General features: G+C 44.7%; 1 protein-coding gene and 1 non-coding gene across 2 annotated transcripts; both read right to left on the bottom strand.

The window, feature by feature from the left end:
- Window positions 1-967: 967 nt before the first annotated feature.
- Window positions 968-11,905, bottom strand: LOC101595591 (T cell activation RhoGTPase activating protein). The gene is made up of 10 exons (XM_004651099.2): window positions 11,723-11,905; window positions 11,072-11,150; window positions 10,912-10,965; window positions 10,540-10,606; window positions 8,324-8,490; window positions 7,635-7,796; window positions 7,018-7,127; window positions 4,805-5,000; window positions 3,920-4,034; window positions 968-2,946 (listed from the first exon to the last, which is right to left on the bottom strand). Exons 2-10 carry the CDS (start codon window positions 11,096-11,098, stop codon window positions 1,697-1,699), a joined length of 2,148 nt encoding a protein of 715 aa, XP_004651156.2. The 5' UTR covers window positions 11,099-11,150; window positions 11,723-11,905; the 3' UTR covers window positions 968-1,696.
- LOC123463813 lies at window positions 5,373-5,476 on the bottom strand. Its single transcript, XR_006639191.1, has one exon. It is a non-coding gene; the product is annotated as a U6 spliceosomal RNA (small nuclear RNA).
- Window positions 11,906-12,254: the final 349 nt, after the last annotated feature.

The raw sequence follows: 12,254 nt of genomic DNA, 5'->3' as shown, positions 1-12,254 counted from the left end.
TTTTTTTTTTAAATCAGTGCTAGGTTAGAAATTGAGTCCAGGCTACCTAAGTGGTTTAGCACCAAGCTATAGTCCCAACCCTTGATAGAGTGTTTTTAATGTTAGGTATGACCATGCTGCCTTGAGCAATCTGGATTACAACATGGGTCCCAATATTCTTCCTGAACAACCCCTGGAGATGCATCAGGTCTTCATCTGGTAGCTAGCCAACACAAGAACATTGCTGTATGGGTTGGAAAGATGGCTTAGCGGTTAAAGCACATGCCTGCGAAGCCTAAGGACCCCAGTTCGATTCTCTAGGTCCCATGTTAGCCAGATGCACAAGGGGGTGCATTTGTCTGGAGTTTGTTTGCAGTGGCTAGAGACCCTGGTGTGCCCATTCTCACTCTCTCTCCCTCCCTCTATCTATCTCTAATAAATAAATAAATAAAAATATAATCTTTTAAAGAATGTTGCCGTAACAAACCAAAAGCATACAATGTTTTATAAAAAAAAATGCTAAGCAAAATTGGAGCCCAGTACTCTGAGGTACTAGATAAATATGATGAGCTGAGTAGTAAATTTTGATGTGTCACTAATATTTTATCATCCTGATTGCTAATAACTCACCAAACCAAAACAAGGCAAGTAAAGGCACGGCAAAGTCTAACTTATTACAAATAGAAATATTGCATTTGTATTATTAGCCTTGGTTGTGCAGTCTAAATAATCTTTTGTGGCCCCTGGATAACTGCTTGCTCTAAAGCATGGCTTAAAATGGGTCCTTTTTATGCTTTTTCAAATCCCTAGAGAGCAGTGTTTGTGTGTCCTAGACACAAGACCCCTAGATTACGTATTGTCCTGAAATGAAAGTGCTCAATGAACCACTGTGTGGATAATCTTCCTGGTGTATTCCTAATAACTGAAAGAAAGAAGGTAACATGTCAGTAAGAAAAAAAAAGACTTTTTTTTTTTTAACTTTTAAAGGAGGAAGGCGATTTATTGTAGTGAAATTACATCGAAGTTTTACATATGACCCCAATGCACATAAAATCACTTACCTCCACTGAACTACAAAGAAAATCAAAGTGCTCCAAATGACTGAATATTGACATAATGCGCTTCCACGAATCTACCCAAATTTAATTAAATGATTGAAAGGATATACACACGTGTTTTCCATAAATTCCGCTGTGGTCTTTTTCTGATGCTTCTGGAAACGGCAAGCACCGAGCTCTCTGTCACCCCCCCCACTTCCTTGTGCTAATTATCACAAGCCTGCTCAGGAAACTTGCACTAGTGATTTAGACATCCCCCCCCCCAATGGAGTTTGTGGAAAATGTGAAAATTGGCAGGACATTTGAGGTAACATCGACAAAGAAGCAAAGATAATTCTTGATACCAATGACACCGGTTACCCCAAGGGACAAAAAGCACAAACATATGGAAAGTGTACCAACACATGGAGGCATAGATGTGGACATCATTTCTCTAACACCTTGTCTAGACCACTCCTTACATATTTACTACCCATTTGCACAAATATAGCTCCACAGAGACGCTATCTGATGTGTCAGTGCATAAGCCTTCCTCACAGAGGAGACTTCTCTCTCCACATCATTCTAAATGAGCTTATTCATGACTTTTTGGAAACAAACTCTGGACTGTTGTGTCTTTACAGACACCACAAGTCAGCTAGGGCCCAGAGCCTCCTTTCCTAAATGTAGGATTCTTTAGCACACTGGAGTTGGTCGGCCTCAAAGACCGTGTGGCAGGATCGCTGCCTGACACAATCCAGTTTATCCTCCTGCAGACACTCCGTCATGGTCATCAGCCGGTGCAGCTCAGATCTCCCTCGAGTTTCCACAGAGACATTGACAGTCTGTCTCTGTTTCCAGTGCTCAGACATGGAAGACAGTGTGTGCCCACTAAGTGTCCCTTCGCGGGAGATGTCCCCATGGCGAGAAGGCATCAGGGGTGACAGTGTGGAGTCCCGGCTGAGCATTCTGGCTCTCATACTCCCGACTGTCTGGCCACCATAGGTGCCAAGTCCGGATGTCTGGCATTGAATGGCCTCTTCATAGGAGGGTGGGTTTCCTGGCCTCCTGCCATCCGCCAGCTGAAACACGTCATCCACCGAGAGGGCCCAGGCTCTAGCCAGGCTGAAGCCCAGCGCTGTTTGGTTGTGGATGTCTGACATGTTTTCCCGGATGATGCGGCCAGCAAGCCGGCTTTCTTTCCTCAAACCTCTCTTGATTTGTTCTCTGGGAAACTCTTTGGAGGTTCCAGGTTCGAGGCTGGTGTTGCGGGGCAGCACTTTTTTGTGGGAAGCAAAGGAGAAGGACACGGAGTGCTTTTTGATTTCCCTGCTGGGCTTGCTTTGGTTAGTCTTTGTGGTGAAGCTCTGATGTCTGGTGAAGACACTTTTCTGGGGCCAAGGAGGAGAAGGCAAGGGGGAGCTTTCTGAGGGGCCCTCCAAGGAACTGCTGGAGAAGGCCTTGGGTACCAGTCTCCGTGGAGATGCCAAGCCCTGGCTCAAGCTCTTCACCTCCAGCTCCGTTGGTCTCTTGGGCTTGCTGTCGACCTCCGGGAAGCTCTCCTCTGGAAAGGGGTCTTCGGCATCCTCACTTTCGAAGTGAGAGCCCGCTCCGGGCATGGCAAAGCCATCTTCACTTCTTGTCAGTTTTTGCTTTGGCATCTGGGCCCCCAGGCACTCTTGTGAGGGTGACATGTTGGGTTCTGAGAACCTCCTGTCCTGTTCGCTGATGGGACTTTTCAGCCTGGTTATCATGCTAACAATGGGCTCCGGGCGTAACTCACAAGCGCCCCCTGGGCCCTTGTTGTCCAAACCAGTCTCGATAGGAGCGGGCCTCTCCAGCTGCCTGCCAGGAGGGGCGATGGCATTGGTGGGCTCCAGGTCAGGATCGTTGCTGTCGTAGGCGGAGTCATTCTGCAGAGTTGACACGTCTGGGGAAAGTGAAAGAACAGTTGAACTTTTTGTTCAGATTTTTAGAAATAATATTTATTACAGGCCACCCTAGTCATTCCAGTGCTAATTTGGCAGTGCTTTGGGGCTTGATATGACAATAATTTTTGTCAAATTAAGGGTTTGTTTCTAAATTTAGCTTCAGATCACATGTGGAAAAGTGATGTGAGCAAGGAAGGGAGAAGGAAGGAGAAGAGAAGAGGAGGAAGAAGACGATGACAGCAGTGACAATATTTACTACAATTTATTGATCTTAGATCTTAAATATTGATACTTTGGGTGCTCTTTCATTGAATCAATTTCCAATCATTTTTTTCCCCCAGTGGTAAGAGCACTTGCTCCATCGCATACCTTAGTTTATTTTTTTAAAATTTTTATTAGCATCTAATCATTTTTTGTTGTTGTTGTTTGCTTTTTTTAAATTTATTTATTTGAGAGCGACAGACACAGAGAGAAAGACAGATAGAGGGAGAGAGAGAGAATGGGCGCGCCAGGGCTTCCAGCCTCTGCAAACAAACTCCAGACGCGTGCGCCCCCTTGTGCATCTGGCTAACGTGGGACCTGGGGAACCGAGCCTCGAACCGGGGTCCTTAGGCTTCATAGGCAAGCGCTTAACTGCTAAGCCATCTCTCCAGCCCCATCTAATCGTTTTTAATGGTCTCAGATTACATTATGTGCTGTTAAAAAATCCTTACCCTAACTCTACAGCTAAATTTTACTTAGCATGATGAAGAGTTACATATTATTTACAAGGGGCATGTTCTAAATCTATGCTGAAAGACTGCAGTATGAGGACGTGAGACAGGAAGGTCCTGTACCAAGGCTCTCGTGAACAGCTTCCTGCTAGACCTGTGACTTGTGAGGGCGATTTCTGCTTCAAATACCAGAGATACTTGACATCCCTTGCGTGCGCTTCTCTCCAGAACCACAGTCAAGTGACAGGACATGCTGTACCTGAGCTGTCAGTGTGTTCCAGGGAGTCGTCAGAAGTGACACGGGAGTGTGTCGGAATATTCTCCCCAAATATTTCAAAGCAGTTATCAATGAGGAATTCCACCAAGGTGTTAACCTGTGAGGAGAAATAAGCAGGTTGTCAGCTTATGGACATTTTTGCGAAGAAAGGTGGCAAATGTTGATGTCAAATAATAGGGAGGGGCCAATACGGACTAGATATCCTTGTGTGCGTGACAAATGTGTGGTGCAATTGGTAACATTAGCTTACATTAGCTATCACATGGTTCTTTTGAGACATGCTTTTTTTTTTTTTTTTTGAAGCAGGGTCTCACTCTAGCCCAGGCTGACCTTGAACTCACAATGATCCTCCTGCCTCAGTCTCCTGGATGCTGGGATTAAAGGCATGTGCCACCATGCCTGGTGAGACATGCATTTTTATTGAAGATATATATCTTCAATAAATAAATAAATACACACACACACACACACACACACACACACACACACACACATCTAACTCTTTTACTTTAATATAACTAACATTTTCATTTAAGCAAGTAGTTTTCCAAATAGATAGTTAAACCAGAAGAATGTGATGCATGGAAGAAAAAGAACAAAGGGTTTTTCTATCCAAGAAAGTAGTGACATGAAAATCTGTCACTCTTGTCGTTTGTCTCTAAGGCAACAGAGGACACAGATACACTCAGCTATGGCAATCGCATGTGCTGGAGCGTGTGGGACCATGACAAAAGCCCTCTGCATGTCAGAGTTTCACCGTGACCTCGAGTCACGTTGAGAAATCCAGAACCAGGAGTATGTCGCTGCTTGGGCTGTGCAGCAAGTGCGATCCTAACGGGGGAGTTTCTCACAGATCACAGGACAGACCTTATTGTTCAAGTCTCTCTGCGCCTGGAATGACAAGTTCTGGTCATTCTTCAGCGAGAGCATGTTGGGACCGATGCAGATGGCCAGGTTGCTGGAGTCCATCTTGTTGACCTCGGCGTTCTTGCTGATGAGGTGCAGCACGTAGACCAGGTGCCGGAGCAGCAGAAGGTTGGGCGGCGGGAGCTGACCGGCAACCCTGGAAGAAAGCCAAGGGCCTTCGCATTTCATTTCGCCTCAGCATGGCCTGTGCAAAGGTTCTACCCAAACCAGGCTTCCTCTCAAATGAGGAAGGCACATGTTCACAAGTGACATTGTGAAATGTTCATTCAGACCCTTCCGGCAGCACCTGACACGGAATGAGGCTGGTTAACCGCAAGGTCTTCATAACTGGGACTTCATAACTTGGACTCATTAAATGCCATAATTTGCCTTTGCATTTTGAAAACCATCTTGTCTGATCATGAAATAACTGTGTAGTACTCCTTTCTGCTTTGTACACTGAAACATTGATTTTTTGTCTTTTTTTTTTTTTTTCACTGTGATCACCAGGTAAAGAGGACCTTTTTTTTTCTTATTGGAAAGCTTCATGCATTTGTGTGTCATCCTTGTTCCGGGGCATGCTAATCTTCTCTGTATCATTTAGAGGGCCCATTTTATACCATTCTAAGAATACATTATGGAGAGCCACTCAGTCTATAAGGGCCTGCTCACACACATAGTGAAGAAAGGATTTAAATATGAACATTGATACAATAATGCTAATAAGTTAAATTATTTACTAGAGTTTTGCTATTTCAAGAAACATATGAATCCTTTTCATTTTTCAGAAGAATTTATTGCTATCAGGGAGTTTCATGCCTAAGTAGGAACTTCTTATGATAATGTTAAGATTTTTATTTGTTTTGTTTTGGGGTGGAAATTCCATCTTCTCTTTGATAAATATTTCATGGAAAATATTTAACCATGGGGGACACCTATAACATATTAAAAAGCATTTTTAGCATGTGGCAAAGGCATCAACATTTTAAAGTTAGGCATTTGAGATCTTCTTGTCATTAAGGGCTCACACTTTCTATATGTCATTATTGCTACCCACTGGAATTCATTCTTATACTTTCTCTCTTTGATAATAAGAATACAGAATATAGAGCTAGAGAGATGGCTCAGTGGTTAAGGCACTTGCCTGTGAAGTCTAAGGACTCATGCTCGACTCCATAGGTCCCACATAAGCCAGGTATAAAAGGTTACGCAAACCCAAGGTTGTGCATGCGCACAAGGTGGCAAACAAGTCTGGAGTCTGATTGCAGTGGCTGGAGGCCCTGGCATGCTAATTCTCTCTCTCACTAAAAAAAAAAAAAAAAAAAGGAATGCAGAACATCATGTGGAGTTTTATAATTAAAAATAGTCTCAGCCAAGTTATGTTTCATGAGAGAATTTATACCTTGCATGACACCAATTCATGTAGGTTAGGGATAACCCCAACTTCTTACATTTTGTGGTCGTCTTGTGTTAAAGTATTCAGGTATGAGTTCATCACATGCCTTTTTAAACTCCTTATGTTTTCAGACTCTCTCACGTCCTGGGATTTATTTTTGTTTGCTTTATTTATTTATTTTTATTTTTTTGAGGTAGGGTCTTGCTCTAGCTCAGGCTGACCTAGAATTCACTATGTAGTCTCAGGGTGACCTCGAACTCTCAGTGATCCTCCTACCTCTGCTTCCCAAGTGCTGGGATTAAAGGTGTGCACCATCATGCCTGGTTTGCTTCTACTTTTTGAAATACTTTTTTTTTTTTAATTTTGGTAGTACTACTTTTATTTTTTTAATTTTTTAAAAAATATTGTATTTATTTATACATTTATTTATGAGAGAGAGAGAGACAGAGAGAGAGAGAGAGAGAGAGAGGCACACCAGGGTCTCCAGCTGCTGCAAAAGCACTCTAGATACATGTGCCACCTTGTGCATTGACATATGTGGATTGTGGGGAATCGAACCCGGGTCCTTTGGCTTTGCTGGCAAATGCCTTAACCACTAAGCCATCTCTCCAGCGTGTAGAGTACTACTTTTAAATATCCAGGGCTCTTTCTGGCTTTCATTCTGGAAGTGCACGAACGATACCATTTGGATTCCTTGAACTTCACACAAATCACGAAACCCTTTGATGAAGGAGCGAAAATGGCGGCCTTGCCTCCTAGAGTGACTTTGGGGACTTACTGCTTTAGGGCCTCGATTCTGTCCTCTTCACTTGGCTTCTCCAGGGCGCCCATCCACTCCTCAAAGAGGTCACAGGACAGAAGCTTCAGGGGGATGCCTCGCAGGAAGTCCTGGAGGAGGAAGGGGGTGCACTGGCCTGTTGGTACCACAGAACATGCCAGGTGTTGCCTCTGCCTGCTGGAGGTCTGTCCCCACAGGCTACTGAAGCTAACCCTGTCTCACTCCTGCGTTTGCTTGATCTGTGGAACCTCGCTCAAACTCACACTGCACATTGGGACTTCCCAATACAAGGCACAGTAAGAGGCGACGTCCCGAGGTGGGTGAATTCTCGGAGGACAAGATTCAGGGTATGGAGGTACACATGGGGTTTCAAACTGGCCTTTCAAACCAAAATTTGGAGAAATTGACCACACTTCTTTCTGGTGAAACCTAGGGTCAATGAAACAGAAGTGCTTCTATGGTATCATTTAAAGGCTTAACTGGGGCGGAGGGGAGAAAACTGCCAAGATCAGCTGGCTTTGCTTGGTGGGGAGCAGCATCTGTTTCTGCTTTTCTCCTGAGGGTTTGTCAGCCGCCCCCCACCCCCAGTCCCTTTGGCCCAAACACAGCAGGCTCACCTTAAAGACCACAGCCAGGAGGTGCACGGGGAACTCCGCCAGGTCCACCTCACCCCCACAGTTGAGCTCCTCCTTCAGCTCCTTGCGGGCTTTCTCGCTGGCCGCCTTCCGGAATATTCCTTCAGTTGAAGGGCCTTTCAGGCAGAGGATGGTGAGAATGTCCTGCAGGAACAGATACGGGAGCACGCGATGGTTACCCATGGCTTGGAGACGGACTGAGAGTCTGCAGGCTGGACGAGAGTAAGGAGTCCCTGACGTTACCTGTCATAAACTATCGCAGCGCGTGGAGGCCATTGCTGGCTTTGAGGCCAGTTGCCGCCAATGGTGTCCCTTTGCTCATTTTTCTTTCTCAGAGAAGGTAAACTGTGAAAGTGTTAGTTTTGCCCCTTTCAAAAGCTAATTTGGGCCTCTGCTCGCCTTCGACTGTTTTCATGTTAGCATCAGCTGTCTGATCTGATGCTCTGCCCTCTATTTCTGTGGATACTTCAGAAGTTCCAGCTGTGCTGCCCTGGTCACTCCAGGAAGTCAGGGGGAAGATGGAGGCCCCACTAGGAGCTCGTTGAGAAATACGACTGACAGGCAGGTCCCTTCCCGAGTGCCAACATTGGAATGATCACCTTTGGACTTCCAGAGACTTTTCACAGCACGCAGACAACTGAAGCAGGTCTAATCGGGAAGCACACACCTACCTGGATAGATCTGGGGAGTGTGTTGTTTTCACCGCAGATCGTTGACAAGGGCTGATCGAACAGCGACACCTTCAACTCTGGCTCCAAAGACCCAGAGAAATCAGAAGATGGGGTGAGCCTTCTCATGAGAGAGGGCCAGGACAGCACTTTCTTCCTCTTCTTAACCTCTACAGCCAAGCAAAGAAGGAAAACAGAATCAGATGGCAATTATAGCAGACAACCTCATGCCATTGAGATGAGCTTCCAAACCAGGCACAGTTATGGAAGAAGGGAATTTATTTGAAGCTTACAGATCCAGGGGAAGTTCCATAACGGCAGAAGAAGTTGACCCCACTTCCATAGGTCCAAGCAGACAGCGGAAAAAGCCACAAGCCATACCAATGCCACGAGCAAGCACACTTAGGAAATGCAGGCAAAGCTCTGGCACTTTGCACATCTTTACACTGGAATTCCAGACCCACCCCCACACCTGGGACCCCAGGACCCACCAACAGTGACACCTCCTCCTGCAGGTGGCTGCAGGTCTAAATCACACATTTTAATAAGACCCTGAGTATGCTGGGGCCATCCATTCAAACTACCACATCAGTGTTAATACGCAAGGGCCCCCATCAGAAAATGGGTGGTGCTGGTCACATAACCCGTTCACAGCATGGCATGTGAGAGAAATACTTTAGAAAAGCTGAAGAAGCAAAGGGCACGACTTTTGATCTGGAACAACCAACCCCCAAACAACCACACTGTTGCTGGAGCAACCAGCCCCTAAACATCAAATCAACATCAGGGCTCCTCTAGGGCCCTGCCTTTCCTGTTTTTACCTTCACAGCTAATTTGCTGCAGAAAAATAACAAAACCTGACAAATATGGGTCAGAAATAGCCATTTTAATGTTTTGGACCTAATAACTACAGAGGATATTTCTGATTAATGGAGATTCTTTTAATTTCTTCTCTGGAAAGCGAAACTCCTAAGAAGAGGAAGTGACTTGCTCACCATCCCTCTGAAGGTTCTGAGCGGGGCTGGTTATTCATCCTCTGCAGTCAGCTAGCATCAGGCAGCCACTAGAGGGCGTTTCTCCGCCCACAGCACCCGCGGGCGCCCAGTCCACCGCTTTAAGGATCTGGCTAATGCACATTTTTTAAGTGGGAGGCTTGAACCCCAGACTTGGTAAATGGAGACTGTCAGATTTTCTGAAGTTCTGGAGACGCATGTTCATTGCTTTCCCCCTAATTATAAGGCTATACTTTCTAAATAACTGGCAAATGTAGTCTTACACATTTTATACTAACAAGTGGAAAGAGGTTGAGACAATGGGTCTATCCTGCTGCTTTGTGAAGACAGCTCTGGTTTGCATGATAATTGCATGATTTCACATGTCTGTGAAAAAGAAGTAAGAACAAATGGTGGGTTCTGGGGCTGGAGAGATGGCTCAGCGGTTAAGGGGCTTGCCTGCAATGCCTAATTGACGCAGGTTTGATTCCCTAGCACCCATATAAAGCCAGATGCATGAAGTGGCACATGCATTTGGAGTTCATTTGCAGAAGTTAGGGACCCTGGTTCACCCATTCTGTCTATTTTCTCTCTATTTCTCCGTGTGCTTGCAAATAAATAACATAAAATAAATTGGGCTGGAGGGATGGCTTAGCGGTTAAGGCGTTTGCCTGCAAAGCCCAAGGACCCTGGTTTGATTCCCTAGGACCCACGTTAGCCAGATGCACAAGGGGGCGGCACACATCTGGAGTTAGTTTGCAGTGGCTGGAGGCCCTGGCGTGCCCATTCTCTCCCTCTCTCTCCCTCTTTCTCTGTCAAATAGATAAATAAATAAAAATTTAAAAAAATTAAAAATGATGGGTTCCTTGAGGCTTGAGATCAGCAGCACTTGCTTTGTGGACTCCTGGAGGCATTCTCCACTGGAGGAGAAGTGGGAGAAGAGGTGTGGTTTCCACATAGGCTTGCTCCCATCCTCAAAGGCCAGGGGATTTGTCAGCCCCCTTAGAAGCCCCTGCCTGAATTGGGCAGTGGCTGCAGTATTTTCCCTCTTATTTGCTATCCCGGTGAGCTGGAACATGCCGGCCAGCTAAGGGTTAATGCTCTGCAGTCTCTAACAGAACACTTGTAAAACAAGCTCCTAGGAGAGTCAAGGCATTGCGGTTTTGCAAACCAAGAACACTGGTTGTTGGTGCTCACAGAGAACACCAGTGTGTTTTCAAAACTCACCAATTAGCTGGCAAATGTTATCTTCACTCTCACAAGATGTCAACAGGAGATGCTCCTTGATATTACCCTAGAAACATATTTATTTCAGTTAAAACAGTGACTGAAGAAACCTATTCCTTCTCCACAAAGTACATGTAGAACATTTTATTTGACTTAAAGATCAAGTCAGAGTGCATTATTTTTTTTTCTAGCTTCTGGAATCAACATTATGATTGCCACAATGGCTAGTGGAAGGTCCTAATTAATGCCTTTAATTTGTACTCAGATGTTCATTTTATGCTGGTAATTAAACAATCTAAATAACAGTCAATAAAAAGGAAGTTTTCTAGTTTCTACTGTGTAAATAGAGAAAATTAAAAATCACTTTCTTACCTCTGACTGACATTCAATTAATGTCTCCATATTATTGTCCTTTAGTGTTTTTGACTAAAAGAGAGGGAAAAAAATCACATTCAGTAAAGGTCTGCTGTTTCCTGCCTCTGGACTATTCTCCAGAGTAACTGGAAGGAGTAACTGTAAAGGGTTCACGTACAGCATCAAGACCACTTATTAACTTCATTGACGTTTGGGCTGACAGTCCAGGGGGCAGTCCGGCAGGGCTTTGATTATGTCTATAAAAATCATACAGGGAAGAGAAGGAAAAATAACGAGTTAATTCCAGTGCTCCTTTGCCAAAACGCAGAAATTAAAGTGATTGGCTAGAAAAATTCTTATTTAAAATCAGTGTCTCTTACCAAATGTCATCTGCTATTAAGAACAGCATCTGGACTATTTATTTTTTCTGTAAGCCGGGTGTCTTTACCACCACAAAGTTTCTTATTCGTTATGCTGTTCCCAGCAGGAGATAGTTTAAATGTCAGTTACAATAGCAACTAATTTTTTTTTCTGAGCACTCACTGTACATGAGTATTAAATGTTCTGATGGACTTTCTCATCTAGCCCAAGTAAAAAAGAAATCTATTCTCAGGATATTACTTACAATAAGCATAAACCAAAGATAACATTTACAAAACCCCACACCCAAAACTGTAGTCTTCACAGGAAACCAAACATTTTATGTTTGGAGTCTTACTTAAGACCAATGCATATTCCTTGCATAGCTGTTTCCCATCACATATGGTCTTAGGGACCCATGACCTGAGTGGCAGTTTATTTTCTAACCTCAGTAATCTATAGAACTTACCCTCCGAGGGTCTCTCACCAGAGCGTGTTACCTCTGCTGGACTGTGGAAACCAGTTGACGCAGCATGGCACTCTGCCTTGCTGATCCCTGGACAGAGAGAAGAGACAGACCTCCTGGCTTCACGTGCTGTGTGTTTTAAGTGACGGAGGCGGCAGGTGGAAATTCAGAATATTACTGGGGCGCCGGAAGGATCATCATGGGCTGTCACACAGACAGCTAGTCAGACACCCAGCTCTCACTTCCTCATTCCTTTTAGGACAGCGGTGGTTCTCTCTCTCTGTCTCTCTCTTTCCCCTCTTCCACTTCAAAGAAAAAAAAAAACCCTATAAACTGCTGGGAGTGGAAAGGATGACACGTAGCAAATAGGAGAAAGCTCTGAGCAATGTCAAAGGTGGGATGTGTGAATAAGAAGTGATGCTATTCAGTACACAAACATCATTTTATTTTCTAAAGTGGGAGCCTCAGCGGCTCTCCCTTTTTGGTATCCTGCTTGGGTGCTAGTTCTTTCTACCCACCTACCTTTGGCTCTGTA

This window comes from Jaculus jaculus, chromosome 9, assembly GCF_020740685.1.
Source record: "Jaculus jaculus isolate mJacJac1 chromosome 9, mJacJac1.mat.Y.cur, whole genome shotgun sequence".
Lineage (NCBI taxonomy): Eukaryota > Metazoa > Chordata > Mammalia > Rodentia > Dipodidae > Jaculus > Jaculus jaculus.
Note: the sequence above shows the minus strand (reverse complement) of the source record. Positions and strands in the feature narration are given on the sequence as shown.